This window comes from Coccomyxa subellipsoidea, assembly GCF_000258705.1.
Source record: "Coccomyxa subellipsoidea C-169, whole genome shotgun sequence".
NCBI lineage: Eukaryota > Viridiplantae > Chlorophyta > Trebouxiophyceae > Coccomyxaceae > Coccomyxa > Coccomyxa subellipsoidea.
This window is the reverse complement of record NW_005178032.1, coordinates 999939-1021780: the sequence shown is the minus strand read 5'-3', so window position 1 is coordinate 1021780 and position 21842 is coordinate 999939. Positions and strand designations below refer to the sequence as shown.

The 21842-nt window shown below is 53.9% G+C and overlaps 4 protein-coding genes across 4 annotated transcripts; 2 read left to right on the top strand and 2 right to left on the bottom strand.

The window, feature by feature from the left end:
• Nucleotides 1–27: 27 nt before the first annotated feature.
• On the bottom strand, nt 28–6756 carry COCSUDRAFT_66735 (hypothetical protein; the record flags this gene model as incomplete). The annotated part of the gene is made up of 15 exons (XM_005646397.1): nt 6435–6756; nt 5884–6229; nt 5195–5334; nt 4863–5011; nt 4477–4659; nt 4169–4238; nt 3733–3890; nt 3115–3334; nt 2658–2755; nt 2401–2537; nt 1996–2137; nt 1370–1595; nt 925–1058; nt 601–725; nt 28–229 (listed from the first exon to the last, which is right to left on the bottom strand). Exons 2-15 carry the CDS (start codon nt 6159–6161, stop codon nt 28–30), a joined length of 2262 nt encoding a protein of 753 aa, XP_005646454.1. The 5' UTR covers nt 6162–6229; nt 6435–6756.
• A 123-nt stretch (nt 6757–6879) lies between these two features.
• COCSUDRAFT_53888 (nascent polypeptide-associated complex, alpha subunit) lies at nt 6880–8567 on the top strand. The gene is made up of 5 exons (XM_005646396.1): nt 6880–6973; nt 7208–7271; nt 7399–7523; nt 7639–7800; nt 8133–8567. Exons 1-5 carry the CDS (start codon nt 6932–6934, stop codon nt 8313–8315), a joined length of 576 nt encoding a protein of 191 aa, XP_005646453.1. The 5' UTR covers nt 6880–6931; the 3' UTR covers nt 8316–8567.
• A 249-nt stretch (nt 8568–8816) lies between these two features.
• Nucleotides 8817–13937, top strand: COCSUDRAFT_47982 (tricorn protease N-terminal domain-containing protein). Its single transcript, XM_005646395.1, has 14 exons — nt 8817–9059; nt 9261–9496; nt 9624–9753; nt 9851–9956; nt 10143–10386; nt 10607–10744; nt 10941–11134; nt 11346–11479; nt 11679–11793; nt 12008–12108; nt 12314–12520; nt 12693–12795; nt 13008–13109; nt 13264–13937. Exons 1-14 carry the CDS (start codon nt 8919–8921, stop codon nt 13509–13511), a joined length of 2199 nt encoding a protein of 732 aa, XP_005646452.1. The 5' UTR covers nt 8817–8918; the 3' UTR covers nt 13512–13937.
• A 29-nt stretch (nt 13938–13966) lies between these two features.
• COCSUDRAFT_56354 (DUF221-domain-containing protein) lies at nt 13967–21758 on the bottom strand (the record flags this gene model as incomplete). Its single annotated transcript, XM_005646394.1, has 19 exons — nt 13967–14149; nt 14341–14499; nt 14839–15060; nt 15537–15790; nt 16113–16302; nt 16616–16843; nt 17363–17471; nt 17621–17715; nt 17951–18088; nt 18350–18514; nt 18754–18873; nt 19346–19522; nt 19829–20017; nt 20313–20458; nt 20642–20768; nt 20954–21091; nt 21200–21264; nt 21390–21535; nt 21724–21758. The coding sequence occupies 19 exons, from the start codon at nt 21756–21758 to the stop codon at nt 13967–13969; spliced, it is 2886 nt and encodes a 961-aa protein (XP_005646451.1).
• Nucleotides 21759–21842: the final 84 nt, after the last annotated feature.

The following is a 21842-nucleotide window of genomic DNA, read 5'->3' as shown; positions in this document are numbered from 1 at the left end:
TGCTCCCTCGATCAAAAATCCAAAAGCTCAATCCCTCCTGATGCGTTTGCGATCGTGGGCAAGGTACTCGCGCTCGTAGGCCTTGTCAGTGACGGTGCCAGACGCGTCGTTAAGGTGCGGCCCCCGGGCGCTGCGGCTCGAGCTCGTCAGCCGCCCGCGTCGCGCGGCCGCTGCCGGATCGTCCCGCTCCAAAATGATGTCCTCCACGAATCGCCGCCACAGCTTCTCCCTGCTTGTTGCGCCGTCCCGACAGTGAATGTCAACATTACTACAGTCAGTAGAACTGTAATCCACTGGACCCTAAGGCGCCAGCTTGACCTGCTATACACGAAAGCGCCTGGTAGGAAGGGCAGGATGCAAAGACAGGCCTGGCTCGGTCATGAACTGGTTGTTTGCATGACTCTGATAGCAGTCATTTAGCATGCCAACCAGATCGTCCCCCTCAGCCATAAAGTGGCTGGCACAAGAGCGATGTATGTCAGAGCCTGCATAGGCCATATGAGGACGATTTCACGTCACTAGTACGTTCAAGAAACGCAGTCCCTGGCATCAGTCTTTCCAATTTCCAGACTGAAGCTTTGCGGCGACAGGAGAGAGCACCTGTCTCTGGCAGGGGCACGCAGGAAGCGCGGGTCCTCCCCCATCAGCCTCTCTGCCTCCGAGAAGCTGCGCAGCGCCCTCGGCTCGTCCTTCGCCTTGCTCTTGGGCAGCATCGGCTTTATCACCTGCAGCGCCAGCCGTGATCTTTGTCCCTCTCAAAATAAAGCCACAGCTTGCTCATCTCACTGCTCTTCTGCCCGTGGGCTGTCGTAATATCATGACATATTCTTGCAGAGTCCAACTTTTCCAGTTAGGATTCAAGCTGAAGCTGGCAATAGGGATGTGCAGCCATGCAGGTGGTGCCATGCAGTGGTGTGCTATCACCTCTTCCAGCAGCTCAATGTAGCCGTCCACTGCGCGCTTCTGCAGCTGCACAAGATGCTCCCGGAACAGGCCCTCCGCCACCTTGGGGTCTAGATTGGGGTTGCTGAACCGCCCCTGCACCAATTTCAACCCACCTGTTCAGCAATCCTGATGCCATGCACTCCTCCAATCTTTCACCTTTGGCCTCTCTGTCAAAGCTTTTCCACCCCCCTGTTTACAGCTTCCTTCATACTCACCAGTATGAGGGCAGGCATTGCATGTTGTGTTCCGTCAAATCGCGGGTAAACCTTCACAAGAGATACACTCCAAAGAGGGGGTCATTTTCACCAGCACCATTGCTTCCGGGTCTGTCTCACAAATTCCAGTGGGTTTGTGTCCTGCAGGTTGTCCTTTGCCGTATCCTAGGCAGGCTATCACTCCTTTATACAAGGTTTTGTGAAGGGACGCGCCTGGGGGTCGCGCGCGAGGCGCAGCTTCCAGTCGTGCCAGGGGGCGTCGGGGTCCTTGACGGATTCGCTGAGCAGCGTCTGGAAGTTGGCGGCCGCGTCGGCCGCGCCGGCCTTGCGCCTCCGGCGGTCGCTCTCCTCGGCATCGCGTGCCAGCTTTGCGCGCGCCTCCCTCTCCTTCTCCTCCCTCGCCGCCCGCTCCTTCCGCTCTGCCCTCTCCCGCGCCTGACGCGCGCATTTGATGCTTGATGTGCGCATTCTCTTAAAGCTGAAGCGATGATCATTGAGGATGGGAAATGCACGATGGCATCCTCACTTCCCGCGGCTGCCGCGCAGATTGGCAACCTCACACACCGCACTGACTGGAGCAATAGAGCGAACCGAACGCCTGTTTTGCATGCCAGCATTTCACGGCAGAAGGTCCTTCAACTTCTCCAAGGGCGAGTCTCGCATGCCAGTGTTTAACACCACAAGGTGCACCCATTTTCTCGAGAGCGGTTGTGCACTTCATGTTTCTGATTTTCAAGAATCCGCAAGTTTGCTGGAGAATTTGATTGCAAACACAGCCTCTTCAACTCCACAACGGTTAAGGTGGGAAGGAAGGAGATCGAGCAAAGGAGCACACCTCCTGCTCGGCCACGTAGGCGCGAAAGAGGCGCTCTCTGTCGTCCCTGGGCAGCGCCTTGTACCGGTCATCCGCTGCCAGCGCCTCCTTTGTCTTGGACCAGCGTGCGTCCGGGCCCACCTTGTGCTGCCGCAGAAGCTCCCTGATGCACCCAACAGGCATCATCTAGCAACTGTTCCTTCAGGGGTGGCCAGGAAAGAAGCAAGCATTGGCATGTTACTGGATCTGCCTTCACACCTTGCTCCACGCTGTCATGCTCGGAAGCACTTCAGGCCATTCACATACAGATGGCACAGCTTCTGTTGCCTGAACCACCCTTCTGCCAGAAAGTTTCTACAGGTAGGCCTTCTAGCAAGGGGTTTGTAGATGCACCCCTCAGCAAGTTGCAGCAAGGCATATAAATACAAGGCAAAGAGACGTGGCGCTTGCCTGTAGGCTGTCTCGTGCGCCTGTTTTGACACCTGCACCTTCTGTGTCGCCTGGGCCCTCAGGGGAGCCACCCTGGCTTCTACCAGCTCCGCCCGCAGCTTCCCATCGCATGCCTGCACGCGCCCAGGGCAGGATTGTAAAGAGGGAAACTTGGGAGGTCTAGTGGCAGCAAACACCTGGTGCTAAGTGATTCTGGATTCTGGGGCTGCACATGTCTGCACACAGCGCCACACCTTCCATCGGGGATCGTTGCCCCACTGTAAAGCCAGCTCTTCTAAAGTTGTGTCAGCGCCAATGCCCGGGACCGTCTCCCCTTCCTCATCACCCTTGCCTGCATTTGCAGCACATCAGTGCCTAAGCACGCCCAGCCCATATACAAGCAACCCAGATGTCCAGCTGTGAGTGAACGATAGTGCAACACAGATTTAAAAAAACAGTGCGGCCATCAGCGCCGCAGCTACTGTCAAGGAGCAGTACATTACAAGGAATCCAGATCCTCCTGACAAATACAAGCTGCTTTTATCACTATACTCTGTCTTGCCAGGGCACATCTGTGATCTTGTGACACCCAAGGATACATAGAATGATACTGTAAGGCATGCCTCTCGCAGCCTGTAAGGCAAAGGGGAGATGTGAAGGTACTTCTGTGGCCTGGTGAAACGGAACTCCGGGTGCCAGACATGCGCACACCCTGGACAGAGGCCTCGTCTAGGAGGGCGTGGAAGCCGTCGCGCGCGGCGCGGGCGCCGTCGGCCTTGCCGCTCTTTTGGCGCATGTGATCGGCCGCGGACGACTTGCAAAAGTCGTCGAAGATGAGGCGGCGCTCTTTCAGCGATCCTACCACGCTCCAGCGGCCGTCAGTGATCAGCTTGGGCATTTCCCGCTCCCACCGCGAGAATGGCGTCACACCCTACAGCGCCGCCCCACCCAGCCACCTTCAGCACCTTCTCAAGGCACAAGGGCTTGACAAAGCACACAAGACAAGGTATTGATTCCCAAGGTCGCTTCACGATGGACCAGACAAATGCACACAACCGCGACAATGCTGAACAGACGTGCAAAGAGCCACGAGTGATTGAGCAATAAAATGCATTGCATTTCGTCAGATAAGCAAAAAGACAGGGGTGTGATGAGCAACGACATATCAAGTCTTTCGGATACTAGAACTCGTGTTGGTACAAGGGGAGCTGGGTGGATCGCAGCGCGCGTGGGCCATCCTCTGTTGCGGGGGTGGCAAGGGTTGGTTGGGGGGGGTCGTGAGACACACCGGATCGGCAGGGGGCACCGACAGGCTGCTGTTTGCAGTACCTTTTCCGCCAGCAGCTCCCGGAAGTCCTGCGCAGCTTCTGCCGCGCTCTTCTTCTTCGGCAGCGGCGGCGGCGCCTCCTCGGGCGGTGGCGGCTGCGCAGCCGCATCCGCCGATGGCGCAATGTCGTCCTCTGTGAACGTCATGTCCTCGTCCACGCCTGCGCCGGCAGATACACACCTGCTTGTCCCCTAGAAGCTCGAGAAAATTCCATAAAACACATGGGACTTCAAAATTATGATCTATTCATGGTAAGTCAGTACATCTTTATTAGCAGTGCACCTTTCAGACAAACAGGGTGACCTTTTGACAGTGCAGTGCAAACAACGTGAGTGGCTCGGTGGGCTAAGCTGCAGAGGCAGTCGTTACGATGATGAAGCAAATGGAGAGGGGGGTTATGAGGCAGGTAGGGTGAGGCACCGCCAATGTGGGAAGCACCAAGGTTGGCTTGAGCGCGGGCGAGGTGGGCGGCAGCTGCTGTAGAGATCGAGGAGGCCGGCCCAGACACCTGCAACGCAGAACATGTCGCTCGATAGATGCACCAAGTGGGCGCTGCCACAGCATTACTGGCTTTCAAAGGACTGTACCTGGGATTGTTTGCTGCGGACAGCTTCCACTTCAGGAGGCATAGTCCAAGATGTCTCCTGCGATCACATGCAAGACTCACTGCGTCAAATTTGCTCCAAGTAACATGCATAAGAACAAGGTGCTGAAGGCAATGCAGCCTCTAAAGTCAGCATGCTCACCAGAGTGGAGGTGTTGTAAAAGTACTTCTTGCCATCCTCGCACACCACCTCTGACCAAGTGGTGCCCTTGATGATCTGGGTTGCTAGGGGCTTGGGCTGGGCAGATGCCTTGCTGGAGTCCCCTTTGTAGCCCACCGGCTTCTCCCAGGTGGACTCATTGGTCAGGGTGTTGTAGTAATACACCTGTGTAGACACCTCAGGAGCTTCCTTCACCACAACTAAGGGAATCTACTCAAACACGCAGCTGATAATGTGCAAATTCTGCAGCTCCCAAGGAGCTGATCCAAAATGGGACGACTGGAAGGAGGCGTGCAACCTTCCGCTTTGACATCAGCTAGTGTGGAGATGCGTGATTTGCATATTGTCATAAACCTGCTGGAGCACACCTGGCCATCCTCAGCCTTGTGAGCAATCCATCCGCTGGCTTCCTTCTGCCGCAGCGCCTCTGCATCGGACTCTTGGCCAGAGCTTGGAGCGGCTGCGCTGTAGGACTGGCTGAGAGGTGTTGCAGCAGGGTGCTGCTGCTGCTGCTGACCTGCAGCATGGTGTCAATATCTCATATCAGGTCACCTCTTCTGGCATGCTTTTATTTTGCCTTCTTACTAAAGAATACCGACGGTATCCTTACCAACTGAAAACACCAAAAATATCTGGCTCTTGGAACCCAGGTGACAGACTGACAGGCGCTGAAGGAACATCCGGCATGTGTCTGACTGACTGGTGAAAGAACTGGCTGCAGGCGCCCACCCGGGTGCATGTGCCAGGCTGGTGGCGGGCGGCCAGGTGGCGCCAATGGGCCCTGCCCAGGAGCTGAGGGCGGCCCCCCCATTGGGAACGGTGGAAACTGGGGGTGAGGACCTGCAAAAGCCCAAAGAAGGCGCTCAATGGCCTGGGAGGAGAATATGGTACAGAAATAATGCATTGACAGCCACTTCTCGGATCACCTTAGAACATGTGTGGCTCAATTGAGAAGTCCCAAAGCCCTCGACAATGCAGGACAATGGCCACACTCTGAAGCAAGGGAGTTGTGCAAGTCAACATAAGAATCTAAGACATTGCGCAGCATACTGCAGGTTGCGCAAGGCACGTGCAGGGTTTGTACCTGGGAAATATGGTGGCGGTCCAGGAGAGGGGCCTGAGGAGGCAGGGCCGTCAGAGGGTGTCCTGGAGGCAGGCGGCCTTGGAGGCGGTGGCCTGCCCCCCATGAACTGTCCAGGCGGCCCCGGCTGTGGAAATCCCATCATTGGTGGCATCTGCATTGAATTCACAGCGTTTTTCACAAACTCGGGCATTGTCACAAACCTCCCTACTGCCTTACGCCCACACAATGGCAGAAAACATACTCCCAGCATCTTTGTTGGCAGGGGGACACCAGCAGAGCTCAATAGAGGGGGCTGCTGGGCTCACCCCTGGTGGGCGCATTCCTGGGGGTGGCATGCCACTGGGGGGCCTGCTGAAAGGGGGCGGTATGCCATAAGGAGGCGGCGGCATGCCCATGGGCCCGCCTTGAGGCCTGCCAAACTGTGGGAGGCTCTGCGGCGGGCCTCCTTGTTGTGGTGGGGGTCTGCCAGGTGGCGGATGGCCCCCATGCGGTGGTCTCTGTGGGGGCCCAGGCATGAAATGCGGGCCGGGCATCTGATGCGGAGGGGGCCGCGGATGCACAGCACCAGGAGGTCCTGGCCCATTTGCGCCAGTCAGGCTACCGGGCATGTGTTGTGCTGCTGGCATGCCACGACCCGCCGGGATGCCTCTCCTGCATTGTCCAAACAGAACTTCAGCCTATGCGCTGGTGCCTATGAAAGGAACAATGGCTTGGGATAGGAACTGATGCAGTGAGTCACAGTTCTTGAGCTGAATGCAGTCCTCCATTTCCGATCTACAGGTCCTGTGCCATGATGGGGTACATTCCCAAACATGTAAATCTGCACGGATTTTTTATCTCATAATGTAAGACTCACCCTCCACCAGAAAAGCCCAAACCCTGCTTTGCATAGGCTGCACCGCTCCCACGCGTCTTCAGATCGTCATAATATGCTGCTTGTTGTTGCTCGTTCATTGCAGCAACGTGTTACTGGCTGGTGCTCTGCTGCCAAAACTAGAGGTACTCGGATAAGCAGCCTATGTTGGAAGTGAAGAAGGACGTCAGATGCGCTGTCAGTCAAATGGGCAGTTTCTCTTTTAATGTGATAGAAGGATGTCCACCAAAACCCGCGTCAAATAATACGATTCTCTTCTCCTACTCCCGATGTCGCATTTAAAATTGGAAATGTTGGAAAGTTCTCTAGGATCTTTCAAGGAATTCTCGAATCCTAAACACAATTTGGTGCATGCGCCTTACTATATTATGTCAGGGCCTGAAGGTCATCGATGATGGGCTAAGGTTTTCGCAGGAAAGGAAGGTCTGTAAAGGTTGACTGTCCCGCAAGCCTCACTGAGCTTGATCGAATTATCCAAGATGACAAGGGCGGAGGTTGAGGCCGAGCAGGACAATGTGGAGGTAAGCCTTAGGCCAAGGACTGCTGCTTTTGATCGCTCAGGCCGCCGCCTGGAGGACAGCATAAAATGGTCTTTATGCACAGCACGATTGATTCTTGTATTCTATTGTTGCATTTAATCCATTTTTGAACCAATGCAACGATTTGCGTCTCTCGAACTCGGTATAGTACAGACACACCTGGCCATGACCCTGATATTGCTGTCCTGGATCGACATGTATATTTTGGTTCCTCAGGATGTTGACAACGACGATTCGGAGCTCAGCAGCGTGGAGGATGATGGTCCTGACGCTGAGGCCGGTGTGTTCCACAGCTCTCTCTATCACAGTTGATGCAGGTGGCAGTGCCTTGTTCGTGATCCCAGCTAAGGAGAAATCATCCTTTCAGGCAATCTATGTGACACTTGAAAACCCTTTTGTATGTGCAGATGACGGCACCCCTTCCAGGAGCAAGCAGAGCCGCTCTGAGAAGAAGAGCAGGAAGGCAATGCAGAAGCTCGGCATGAAGCCTGTGCCGGGCATCACCCGTGTCACAATCAAGAAGAGCAAGAACGTGAGTTCTTGAAAGCTGCACGCGCTCGTCATCCAATTCTGTCAAGAATTCTCTGGCATTTCAGGAGCACGTCAGCATGCTAAGTTGAGACTGATCGCTTTCCTGTGCTGCACAGATCTTGTTCGTGATCCAGAAGCCGGACGTGCTGAAGAGCCCCAACTCGGACACCTATGTCATCTTCGGCGAGGCCAAGATTGAGGATCTGAGCGCGCAGGCCAGCGCGCAGGCTGCCGAGCAGTTTGTGCCCAAGGAGCAGCCCTCTATGGCTGACAACAAGGTACACCTCACCAGCCAGGCTGACTTCTGACTATCTGGCGCCAGTGACGCAGAACTTGTTCATTATCATTGGTGCTCTCAACTGCCAGCATGCCTCAGGCCTTCCATCTCTGCATCTTTATAACACTGAAGCACGTTTCCCAGTTGAGAGAGAGATGCAGACATCTACGACTGAGCGGCAGAGTAAGGTTGCATATTTGACAGCGAGCAAGTACTTATGAGATTCAATTGGTTCAAATAAGTTTGCATTCTATGCCTTCGAGCATCAATGCATTCGAGGCAGTATATATGCGATTGGATTGATTCAAAATTGAATTTTGAATTCTTTTGCAGGCCGAGGCGATTGCTGCGGCTGACGACGAGGAGGATGATGGTGAGGTTGACGAGTCTGGCGTGGAGGCCAATGACATCGAGCTGGTCATGACACAGGCCAATGTATCGCGCAAGAAGGCCGTCAAGGCACTCAAAAGCGCCGATGGGGACATTGTGTCAGCCATTATGGAGCTCACCATGTAGATTGTGTGCCGATGTCCAACATCAAAGCGGGGTGCAAAGTTCAGCAGCCCCTGAGCTGGCAGCCAGCAGTTGCACTGTGCAGGACATGTACTTTCTACAGTGTTGGATCCTTGATGTGCTTTGTGTGAACTGGCGGTGCTGTGTCACAGCATGCTTGCTGATGAGCCGGTAATGCAATCGCATGATCAATATTTACTTGACCAGCTGATGTCTTGCGGCCACTGCGAGTCCATGTGATGCCCTGACCGGTACCGCTGTGTTGGTGTCCAGTCACAGCAGTGAGTATGATGGGTCAAGAGCAGCATCATCAGTGCATCACCAACAATCATGACCATATCCCGAGCATGTCCCCATCCTCCTGTCCTTCTTCTCTGACCCAATCTTCGGGCTCCACTGGGAGCAGTATTGGCTTTTATGCACCCCTGGACCTGCATGCTTATGTAAGGTAATGGCATTGCCAGATCCTGTGATCTTTTCTCTTTCAATGATAAGTGGGCGCATCCTAGATTAAGATTTTAGACGTGCATAAATTCCAAAGACGAAGGCTCAAAAAAAGGACGACTCCGATCATCCATCCCAGCAATCAAATAACCCTCTTTGCTGATGAGGGCATCGAGAACGCGCATAATTTGGGGCATCAAACATTTCCATGCTGTGCTCTTATTAATGTTAGCATTGTGCACTCCAGTCCATCATTGCGACGACCTCGAAGTGAAAGGCAAGGGAACCAGCGATCTCCGAAAGGTGGGACCTTTCATCCGCTTTGGAAGCTTTCCAGATTTCATTTTTGAAGATACTTACTGGGAACATCGTGGCGATTGCTTCAAAAGTAATGTGTTCAGGATTTTACAGGCTAGGTAGCTAGCTAGCTAGACAAATACTGTCAACAAACAAGCACTTTGTCCACTGCGGCCGAAAGCAATACAATCTTTAATCTATAAGCAGGCCAGCATGGACGTGGACGAAGCTGACATCTTCAGCGCGGAGTCTCTGAAAGACACAACTACCTTGGACCAGCAGGCCAGGACTACCGTTGTGTATGCCACAGTCGGCCGGGCGCAGTATGCCTTTGACATATACACCAAGTTGATGGGCAATGAGCGGGATCCAGAGCTTGCCAATGCAGCTGAGACGCAGTTGACTGATGGAGTCTCTGTGAACTACAATGGCGCCTTTGCAGGGTAACCTATCTCGCGCTCCTGCATATCCATAAGGGAACTCATTCTCCAGGAGCTGCTGTGCTGTCAGTTGATCCTGCATGGTAAAAGATGCATGATGCAGTCACCAATAGTCCCTATACCTGCGCAGGGATGGCGAAGCACTGCTCTTTGTGTCAGAGCGTGATGGCAACATGGAGCTCTACAAGGGCCATGCAGAGGGTGTTACTGGAGGCCACAGGCCCAGTCTCAAACGGCTCACATACTCGCCAACACTTCAGGTGAAGGTCTACATAATCAAGTCTTGAGTGGCCGTATGGGACTAGCCCAGATCTGTAGCCCTGCAGGCGCTGATGGGATCTGCATGCTGCCTTGCAGGACCGGCCGATCTACAGCCCTGATGGGCGCATCATCTTTGTGTCCACGCACCAGCCCGCCAAGAAGCCGCGCCAGGGCTGGACTGCCATCTACTCTGTCAGCGGAGGTGCCACCCTGTTCTCCGATTAGCTTTTCCCTCGATCACCACACCTTGTTGCAGGAGCTTTTGCCAGTTGCATTGCTACCCCATGCCTCAGCTTAGATCAGGACCGGCCATATTCTAAGGTGTTTTGCCAATTGCATTGCCTGCCTCAGCAACCAGTAAAGAGCGGGTGGGCCGGTGCAAATGCAGTGAAGGGGCACACAGTGCGGCGGCTGACACCAGAAAATGAGACCGACTACTCCCCGGCCATCTCCGCGGACGAACAGTGGCTGGCGGCGGCTACCGGGAGCGGCAAGACTGGCAAATCGGACGTTGTGGTCATGCGCTCGGCCGACGGCCTGCAGCGCCGCATCGTGGCCAAGAACGGCGGCTGGCCGGCATTCTCCCGGGACGGCCGCAGCATCTTTTTCCACCGCCAGACCCCAGAAGGCTGGTGAGCATGTCTCTCAGGCCATACCGGCTGCCTTGCATGCATACATCGTTGCGAATGCTCACATTCACTTTGCCACCAGCATCTATCTTCTCCTGTGCAATGTTGCAAATTAGGGTCATGGTTGGTGCCCCTTCGTTGTTGGCATGACAGGTCGTACAATGGCATGTTCTCTCATGTTACATAATATCTAGGTGTTTTATGGTGGTTGCGCAATGCGCAGGTGGAGCATATTTAATGTGGAGCTGGAGAGTGGGAACATTACGCGCATCACGCCCCCTGGGGTCGATGTGTTCACCCCGGCGACCTCCAAGGGGAAGGACTGGGTAGCTGTGGCCACGCCTGATCAAGATGGATATAGGTACTGCCACTCCCCCTCAGCCGCTAATACTTTTCATTCGCACTTGTGCATGCATGCATTGTGGCTGCTGTGCGCTTCTAAGCAGCAAGAATTGCTAAAAGTTTGGAGCATGATTTCACTTCCGAAGGCGCTCAGAAGAATTTTTCCAAAGCCAATTTCAAAGATAGCAGTGTGATGTACGGGAGTATGTGTGCAGGCAAATTGGGGTCCTGCGCATGGATGAGGGGGGAGAGTGGGCACTGAGTCAGATCACCAACAAGACCACCCATCACTACAACCCCTTCCTGTCAGCGGATGGGGAGCGATTGGGATACCACCGCTGCCGATGTGCTGACTCAGACACTCTGGAGCACATCCCTGTGCTCGAGCGCCACTCCTCCCCACTCCCCAGTAAGGCCCCTCAACATTCCATTTTCCCCCCCCAGATTACATGAATTTAGGTGAGTCATGGTGCACACTTCCGCAGTTGTGAGAACTCCAGCAGCAGGAGCATTGTCAAAGGTTGGTTATTGTGCTACCTCAGCACAATGAACACTTGGCTGCATGCAGGTGAAGAGCTTGAAAATTGAGGGAATAAGATAAAATTGACTTCTGTGTGCAGATGTTGACCTGGTGCGCATTGATGGAGCCTTTCCTTCGTTCTCCGATGATGACAGCTACATCGTGTACAACGAGGGCTTCACAGGCGTCTCTGTGGCCGAGCGGGATGGCAGCAACAAGAAGGTCATCTACAAGGTGGGCACCTGCTGCCTTCCACCATTAGGAAAAATCACTCATCAGAATGCAGTGCTTGTACCCGTGTGCTGCAGTCAGAGGAGACTGTAGGTTAGGCAATACTGTGGCCTGTTTGGAAGCGTCTTAAGGGGATCCTGTGGGATGTGTGGGGGAGAGGTGTCACGTTGCTGCAACTGCCTGAGCATGTGGTGTGCTGCAGGGCCCTGCATTTGGGACGACAGCCAGCTACCATGAAGGCAGGCATGTCGTGGCAACCGCCCAGGGGCCGACATTTGCCACTGAAAAGGATGTCGTTGACATTCTGCTGCTAGCAGGTGTGGCGGCTGTGCATTGTTTGTTCCATGAGAATTCAGCTACAACAAGCAGCCTGCATCAAGGCTGTTGCTTGATGTTTGCCTGATGCAAGTATATCTGCCTTGTGTATGTCTTGCATCTCTATTCCCTGAAGTCTCTGCAGCGCTTGCTGAGTTCCGGGGCTGACTGCATGCATCTCTTGGACTGACCCTCTGGTGGCATGACTTGTTGCAGATGGGCAGTCTGGGGACTGGCACAATACGGATGTGCTCACCCTGACCGCCAACGGCACCGGCAACAACGCTTTCCCCTCTTTCTCCTCCGATGGCAGCGAGGTAAGACAGCCCCTTCACATCCAGCTCTTGCACCCGTTCATCTTCTCCATGTACAGCAATAAATTGGAGGAGTCCTATTAACCTTTTGCACCTTGCAGAGTCCCCCCTTCAATGACTACGGTAGATGAATTTCTGATGGTTCAAAGGATGTCAGAAAAGCCACAGCGGATAACGCAGCAGCAATGGTGTGCATGCCTGTGCGCAGATAGTGTTCAGGAGCGGGCGCAGCGGGTTCAAGAACCTGTACATAATGCCGACAGAGGGGGAGGCCGCGGGCCTGATCAGGCTGACAGAGGGGCCCTGGGATGACACCATGCCTGGATGGACCCCCGCCTCTGGCTGGATCGTGTTTGCATCCAGCAGAGAATATGTTGAGAGCAATCGCCCCGCCGGCGCCTTTGATATTTTCATGGTGCGCACTGCTGACACCTTCTGGTGCTGATCTGTCCGCCCACAGGTTATTGAAGCACCACAAACTTCCATGGTGCAATGAGTTATACTGGATGCTTCTCCAACAAGTGAGTTCATTGCACTAGACTTGTCTGTAAGAGAGGGTGTGCAAGAATTTGCGTGTTGGGTTTCAGATCCGGACGGATGGGAGCGGCTTGCAGAAGGTGTTTGACTCGCACGGCGGTCTGGCCAACCACCCCCACTTCAGCCCATCACAAACATCTGTCGTGTTCACCAGTGACTTTGCAGGCACGCCTCAGACCTGCCCACCGACAACTATGTAGCCTCAGGGAGTCAGGACCTGACTGCCTAGGTGTGCTTGATGGAGTTGTGCGCATGGGGCGGCATGAGAACTTCTTCATTGACTGAGCAGATTCGGCATCGGCTGGCAAGATGGATGTTGCAAGATTGCAGGAAGGCGCACATTGATGGGAATATGACTGTTGCAGGATATTCGGCAGAGGAGATTTCTACACCACACCAGTTTCAGCCTTACGGCGACCTGTTTGCCATTGACACGGATGGCACAAACCTGCGCCGCTTGACCCACGGTAAAATATTTCTTCCTGCATCCATAAGCCATGCTTGCATGCTGCCTCTGTGACACATATGCAGTCAATCATGCAGCTGCTGTTTCTCAGCTTGGCGCTTTTTTGACAGGGTGAATTGCTTTTGAGTGTACTGAGTCTTGAGTGGCACATGCAGACCCATATGAGAATGGCACGCCGGCCTGGGGCAGCGAGGGAACACCAAGGGAGCTGTCACCAGAGGGCAATGTGCTCAAGTGTGACTTTGCCGACTCTGTGGACTGGCTGAAACCGCGCAAGCGACAAGCAGATCAGATCAAGAGGAGCGCAGAAGAAACCCTGCAAGAAGACAAGGCGGTGCAAGGCAAGTGGTGCCCCTTCACGGCCAGCGCAGCAAGGAGGTCAGCAGTATCGAGCAGCAAGTGACCCTGTGGCCTCTGTCTGCCTGTGTACAACAAGAAGCACATGTATGCAATCTTGACGAAACGCAATTGCCCTTGTGCAAATGCGTGTAAGGCAGGAGTTGTATTTGTATTTGCGAATGTGCATGTGCTGATGCTGCTGAGATGTGGTAATGAAAGATCATAATTACTGGTGGATGTTGTATTATTGCTGTACTCTGAGCCCGCAAAGTCTCCTCAATATTGAATATGCCCATTGACAATTTGTTGATCTGAATTGGGAGATCAATAGAAATAGTACCCAATCGATTGCGATATCGGAATGAGATGGAATTACATGTCCTGTATCCTGATGTCAGTATTGCCGCAGCTTGGGCATTTGTTCCGCTACAACGAAGCACCAAAATATGCTATCAAGGTCATTGATGCATCTGTGTGTAATTTAACTATTATATACATGAATGAAACCATGCATGGATCTTATGATCGATGCGAGTTCCTTTTCAGCAAGGGAGTTGACAAGGGCAGCTCCTCGTCCTTGTCATGACTTGAGCCTTGCACGACTGTGTCCTTCCGATCTACAAACTGCTCTGTGTACAGATCCTGGTACAGGTCATCGTCATCCATCATTGGCATTTCCTCATCTGCCTGTGCCTCCAAATCCTGCACCGACACACCCTTATATAATCATACCGTCATCTGCCAGTGTGTCCAATGCCATCAGCGATAACACCAATCGTGCTCTCCGAAACCCAGGGAAAGCACAACATACACCTTCCTGATGCACTAGGAGCATTCAAGTGTTGAGCGGAGGGGGAACTTCACAACATGTTGCATTCCTTGGGGTGATTCACCTCTGCAGCGCTCATCCTGTCGGCGCCTGAAGCGGTCGCAGCAGCTTCTGTGCGCAGGGATGCGGCGTCCCATCTGGCGATCCTGAATGCCGGCGGCTCATACATGGTATCCAGGAACTGGCTGCGCTCCATCAGCTGCCTCCTCTCATCCGCATTCTCCTGACACCACACAAGCCAAACTGTTTTGATGGCCTCCCAGCAACTCACTTTGTGCACAGAAAAACCTTCCCAAAGGGGCGCTACAGTTTCTTCTTGATGACCATCAGACTTGACTGACTTTACAGGTATTCAGTGCGCTCTTTGCACATCCTGGGATACTTGAAAGCACTTGTGAGAATACTTGCTAAGCCTGAGATGTGCACGCTCGCACAGTATCCTGCAAGGACTCTTCACACTGACCCTGGCCATACTGCCAGTGAGATCATCCTTGGTGGGGCTTCCGTGCATTTCTGGGTTTTCCAGAGCTTATGTGCAGCTGGGCAAGAAGTGTTGCCGCACCTGGTCTCGGCGGTCCAGGTCGGCGGCTGCTTCTAAGGACAGAACCTCTTGGGGCGGCCCAAAGAGGACTTCGGCCGAGCGCCAGAGAGCGACGGTGAGAATGGGCAGCGGGACGGCCAGCAAAGCCACGATGGGTGCCTGCTTCAGCGCCAGGAGCGCCACCATCACCAGCTGGAAGGTCAGCACCGCAAAGAACACCTGCCCCGAAACCTCCCGCCACACCTGTGCAGCACGAGGTTCATCTTCCAAATCATGTGCATGCTGCCATGCACATGCCAGGCTTATGTAAGGCACTGCCAATACATACGGCATGCCTCAGTATTGACTGGCACATCACAGAAAATTCAATCCTAAGGAATCTGAAGCTGTATAGAGAGATTGTCCTTTCCATTCCCTAAAGGCTGTCCTGGACACCACATGCGCAAGGCTCATCTCATGGGCAGGTGCAAGCAAAGCTTCCCAAGACTCCACCCATCCATGTCATGCAAGGCCTGGCATCACAGCTGCCGGCTCAGATTCAAATTTCAAAATTTGCAAGTTCACTTGCAACAGGCACACTACCAAAAACACACAGCGCCGGGAGTGCTACACAGCCAGTCTTTGGACATCTTTTCAAGACCCAGGGCCTGCTTGACACAAACTGGGGAGTGCGCCCAGGCTAATTTGCTTGGGACACAGCAGCTGGGACAGCAGCGCACCTTGCCGCCGGATTGGAAGCGCTCGGCGTAGACGTAGACGAGCTGGTACCGGCCGACGATGTTGTTGACGATGAAGAAGAGGAGCGCCACGGGGGCGATGAGGGGGGAGATGACGCAGAAGGTGAGGCCCAGCAGGACCGCCATGAGGTTGTCGGGGATCTCGTAGCCGTAATCTATGTACTGCCCCATCCACAGCCGCGCGCGCGCCCGTTCACCCTTGCTGAACAACGCCCCCACCCAGTACATCGCCAGCTCTGCGAATGTGTGCAGAGAATAAACCACTTTGAAATTGGCACTGGTGGGTTGTGCTGCCATAGAAATAGGTTCGTGCGCTGCTGGCAAACGATGCGATGAGCGCAGGTGGCAGGGGAGGTCTAGGGCATGCACTGTATATCCAAAAACCACATGCCATCTATATCACAAAGACTGCGCAAGACAAGCAAAGTAGCTGTCAGAGTGGGGGCATCAAGGTGCCAAGTGTCCTTGCAGACGAGCAACGGTGAGATTTTATTCATCCATCATTCAGAAAAGCAAAAGGCCCATAGGCAGTAGGCAAGGAGTGAAGGGGGCGCTCACGGGGGATGCGCAGGAAGAGGATGGGTTTGGTGGTGAGGCCGAGCAGGAGGAGGTAGGACATGAAGAATGAGGCGGTCTGCGGCGCGGCCGCCCCCAGGATGCGCAGGATGCTCTTGGGCGCGCTGATCAGCAGCTGCACCTGGTTCAGGAACGACCCCGCCACAAACGTCGCCAGGAATATCGTCACCACCTGCGCCGTGCGCCATACATGTCACTATCTTTGTTGTCACAAGTTTCTGCAGTCACCACAGTCAGCAAATGTGCCTTCGACATTCTCTTCCTCACGACACTGAATGTGAGTTGTTTATTGTGGCATTCATCCTTGCGCTACAAAAGCAGTGTGCACAGCACTGGCGCTATGTAGCTCACACTCTTTGCATTCAGTTTTGGAGCCCAAGTGAGGAGCCTAACTTCTTCCAATCTCAGCAATTCTTATGGGCACTCCGGACAACTAGAGGTGCAGGGGTGCTAAAAGAGCACAGGGACAGCATGGGAGGCAGTACAAAAAGCAGTGTGCGCGCCTGGAAGGAGAAGTACTTTTGCACGACGCCCCACTCGACTTCGGATTCTGCTGGCAGCCCCTCCAGCCGCTCCAGCAGCGCCAGGATGGTGGGCATGAGCGAGAAGAAGAGGCGCAGCACCAGCTGCGGCAGGAAGCCGGCCAGCAGCCCGCTCACCAGCGGCAGCTCTGCCACCTCGCGGATGCCCGGCAGATCCACCAGCTTGTCTATCTGCGCAACATGCGCGGAAGACGGAGCGTCAGCGCAATCACAAACACTGAGGGGTATGCCTGGAGCCACATTGGCTGGTACAAGTATGGCTGGAAAAGTGGCATGAATGACTTACAGATGACTGAGAAAGGCTCGAAGATTGCAGCACTGCATGTAATGTTTCCTGCTTCCGAGCAACTAAAAGCGAGTGCCAGCGCAGAAACAAGGCTGGTGGGCTTGGAACAACTTGGGATGGTGCAAGACAGGCTGAAAGACAGAAAGAAGTAATATATCATATGACCAGACGAAGGGTGGAAGACTGCAAGACTGCATGCAATGCGTTCTACTACCACTTGAATCCTGCTGTCCAAAGGACGTAAGAATGGCCATCTTCTTGATGACTGTGAAGAATCTTGATGACTGTGACAAAACTTAGTTTTATCACAGGAGAAATTTTCAAGCAGCTCCGCGTGCATCCATCGTTGGGACCTCAGGCTTGCCTAGGAGGCCACGGGCAGTGGTGAGCAAAGCATGCCCCACCTGCAGCAGGGCTTGAATGGCGGTAACGACTGGCAGGTAGAACGCGATCATGCAGAAGAAGACCACCCAGCACACCACCGACCTCAACTGCCGCTCCCACAGCCGCCACCTGCAAAACATATAAGTCCTGATGCCTCACATTTCCTGAATCCTAGTTGTATTAGGGGTTAAGGTAAGCGCAGCACTCTTGGAGCCGGAAGGCAATGGAGAGGGACGATTCTGTTCCAAACCATAATCGCCATGATGAGCAGAACGCACCCCAGGTTCCCCCAGATGACATCCCTGGGCTCGGGGGCAGCAGTGGCGATCCAAGCCGTCCTGTCATGGTGCACCATGGATGTAGACGCCACCGCCTGCGCAGAATATGCACTGCTGTCTTTGAAGGATACACTTTTTTTCTTGTGAACTTTGCATGCCTGCCGGCACCTGCCATGAAGTCACATGCATGCAAGCCTATATATGGTTTGCTGCAACATCTCACATCGTAGAGTATGGCTTATAGAAGAAGAGAGACTTTAATGCCAGAGAGTATGACTGATACCAGCCCGTGTGAAACGAAGGGCTGGTATGCAGATCCGGGCCACGCACCTGAGCAGAGCGTGTGTTGAAGGTGACAAAGGCGGCAGGCAGGGCGGCCTCCGGGTCCCTGCGAAGCTCCTCCGAGGCAGTGCGGATGGCGCTCACCAGCTCTTCCAACCTCACCCTGCACAGCTCCGCCTCAACCTCCTGCACGCACCCAAATGCAACCCTTAGACAATGCAGGGGTGTAGATTGTTTCTCTATTTTGCCATGCATCATTCACAGGACGCACTAGGTTCCCTGCATGTTGATCAGGATAAAGGCCCTGGCATTGGAGTTGTGCCCAAGCCTTTTCAGCTACGTATCTTCATGCAGCCACTTTTTGTACTGGAGACTGGCCCAATTGCGTGCATCATTCATAGGAGCACCATTCATATATACAGATAAATGCTTTACAAGCGGGAGCACCTTTTTCTGGTCCTCGTGGCTGCTGGTGGGGTCGAGAAGGTCGAGCAGCTTCTGTCGCGTGTGCAGATATTCGCTCACAAGGCCGTCCACTCTGCGCGTGTCGACCGCCATGTGCACCCGCAGCACCTCCCCTCCAAACAGCCTCTGGAAGTGCTGCTGCACCATCTGCGCCACATGTCCAAAATTTACCATTTGTGCGCCATATGAAATATGCCAGCACGTGTGACAATGCACCTTGATTGCTCACAAACTGTCTGAATGTAATTGCTACTGATCTCCTCTGAGTCATGCACTGCAATCAGCATGGCAGTGCAACATACTGGCGTGCTGATTGCTGCTCACAATAGAAAAAGATTGCAAAATATATATGGGGGGAGTCAGGCGTGTGGCCAAGTATAGCGCACCTCTTTGGGCGTGAGGCCGGACTCAAGGGCGCGCTCGGCCGGACCCCATGCGTCCACCTCTGTTACCACCCCGCTCGGGTCCAGCGGTGCCGTTGCAGGGCGGTGCCCGCTGCTGTGCCTCTGCAACACGAAGCAGTGCATTTAGGGACAGCAGAGGGTGGCTCATCAAGGGTACTTACGGTATTGGCACTGCGCTGCACTACTGAGTTTGCATAGTACCGTTATTCCCAGTCCATATCTGAGGTGTGACACTCTCTGGGCTCGTAATCCGTGGTGGCATGCGATCTAGATCCTGGCGATGTAGGCAATGTAAAGTCCCGCTCAAAGCGGATGATATGATCTGTTTCCGATTTGAGCGGGACCTTTCCAACACCTTCTATTGCTTGGATCGGAGTAGAGAACGGCACCGAGAAATTCCAATCGAGGACACCTTTCATTAGACAGATAATGATTGACAGAAGCCATGTGCTGCACTACCGGATAGATTAGCAGTCATGCTCTATCAAAATTGACCAAATCATGCAATAGAAACTCCCCACAGAGTACTTGGCTGGTGTGCATGGGGCATTCCCATGAGGCCGAAAGAGCGGACCTTTGCAAAAAAGGACGTCCTGCGCACGAGCTGCGCGTCGTTACCGGAGGCTGCAGAGAAAATGCCCTGCACCGGGGGCCCGTGCACGCTGGCATCAGCATTGGTCGCGCGCGAGGGCAGGTCCAAAACTGTGTCAACCGCGTTCAGCACGTTGCGGTGCGCCACAGTCGCTCCCCGCTGCTCATGCATGCCCGCGCAGTTTCAGGGCCACGAGAGAAGACTTGGGGCAGGATGTGCGTGAGAATGGCGTTCTTGCGCAATCTGCAGGCTGCTCGTGATAAGGTATATGATCAATGAAATGAGCTGCAGCTTTTAGCGGCCCTTGTTTGCAACTCAGCAATTTAACCACCAATTGCTTGAACATAGCAGTTGTGGTGCATGAAAATATGCAGCAAACCGGCAGGAGCTGTACCACAAAGAGAGCCAAGACAATCTAATGAGTACATGGAAGACACTCCATAGACAAGAACTAATTTGGCGCACCACCAGGCGCTTCTTGACGAAGCGCGGCAGGAAGCGCAGGGCGGTGTCCTCGATCCGCGCGGCCACCGTCCCGTAGGGCAGCCCGGGCACGTCACGCACCAGCACCGTGTGCGCCACGCCACCGGTCTCGGCCGACATGAAGAACGCGATTCGCAGCGCCACCGCCTCCCGGTTGTACCGCCACAGCAGCTGCGCCAGGGGCAGTAGTCATTCTCATGTCAACATGCAAGTCCGCGCCAGTAATAAGTCTTCCCACATTGCATGAGAACGAGGACTACCAGCAGTGAGGAGTGTGGGTGCATAACATATTCTGACCCTCACGATCTGTGCGTTGCCGATCAGCGGTGATGTTGCCTCATTTGTGCATGGCAGGCCTGTGCACCAATGGCACCCAAGGAGTACAGCTGAGTCTGGCCGTATGCAGCATCATACAGGACTTGCAAGGACACCAGAGCATGAAAAGAATGCCGGACGAGGACCTCACCCTCCACACAAACCAGCTGATGACCCATGCGGAGAGCAGGTGCACCCACAGGCGCTGATCCCCGCCACTGATGTTGGCCATGGTCGTCAGGTCCAATTTTGAGAACGTGTAGTCCACCACCTGGAAGTTCTCATCATACCTCCAACCTGTGCCACACGCCCGCTCAGTACCCATTCAGATCTGCCCACTCACCTCATTCCAGCATGTACCCACGACGTACCCAATTCTGAGGACTGGCAGCAGTGTGATACGAAGTCAAGGTATGCACCTGTAAGGTCCTGTTTCAGACAATTTTTAAAGGTATAGGTGGAAGGGGCAGGGCTACTCACCCCAGCTCTTGTAGGACTCATTGTGGAAGTACTGGGAGGGGTGTGGCAAGGGTGGGACACCCGGCCGGTAGTGCCACCATTCCAGGCCAGGAGGGGCGGGCGGCACTGGAGCATAGAAGTCTGGTGCCTGTTTGGGCGGACACAAAAAGAATGCATGATTTGGCACTCTATTTGTGGCACCAGCTGTCTGCCGTAGTGAAAAGAGAATGCACTGTAGGTTATGAACAAATAGTCCGCGAAGGGAGGCAGCAGAGTGCATGAACAACAAGGTTCAGTAGAGACGCTGCTGAAGAGCGATGATGTGACGCAAACCTTGATGGGTCTGGGTGGTGCGTTTCCTGCAGGGGGGTTGACCCCAGGAGGCGGCAGCGGCGGTGGAGGCGGGATCCAGTAAGTGAAGTTGCTGGGCTCCACAGCACTCCTGCCTATCAAGTGCTCCACTTGGCGCCCCTGTGTGTAAGTACCCTGATCCTGAGGGCCGTATGTGCTTATGCATCACAGCACAACCGATTAGATTACTGCTAGTCCGTAGTCCATGCATTGAAAAGAAGGGCTCACTGAGAGATTCGTCGGCAGAACCACTATGATGACCCACAGGCTGACGAAAGTGAACAACTCGATACCTGCATGTTAGCCATTTGGTCAGCCAAGCACAGTCATAAAAGATGATGTCATCGCACACGTGCTAAATTTTTAAAAGCTGCAAAACAACACAGTATTAATAGGTTTCATGCAGAGGGTGCCACACCAAAGGCTAAAATGCGCAGGTACATGGCTGCATCATAGCCAGCCAGCTCTACGACATCGTCCTGTGTATAATGCAACACTTTTGGGATCCACCCCCACACGCTGCGTGGCAATGGCTCAGGCCTGACTCTCCGAGTGCGTGCAAACCTGTTCCATCCCAGCCCCCTAGTAAGCACCTTGTCATGTACGCTCACGACCTCAGTTGGATTGATCGAGGCAGATACATAGCACGATTAACATGACAGTACAAACTCTTCCGTTTCATCTGACTCTTGCCAGCATCCTGAGGATGCCAAGGATGTACAAGGAACAAATCTAGGTGTTCAAGGGCATACCGCTTTGGCGCGTAAAATTTCTCCAGGGACGCCATCTTTCGAAGCCATCCAAAGAAGAAAAAAACCGCGAGACAGATGATGACATTGACAGCAACAGAAACACCAAAGCTTTCGAGGGT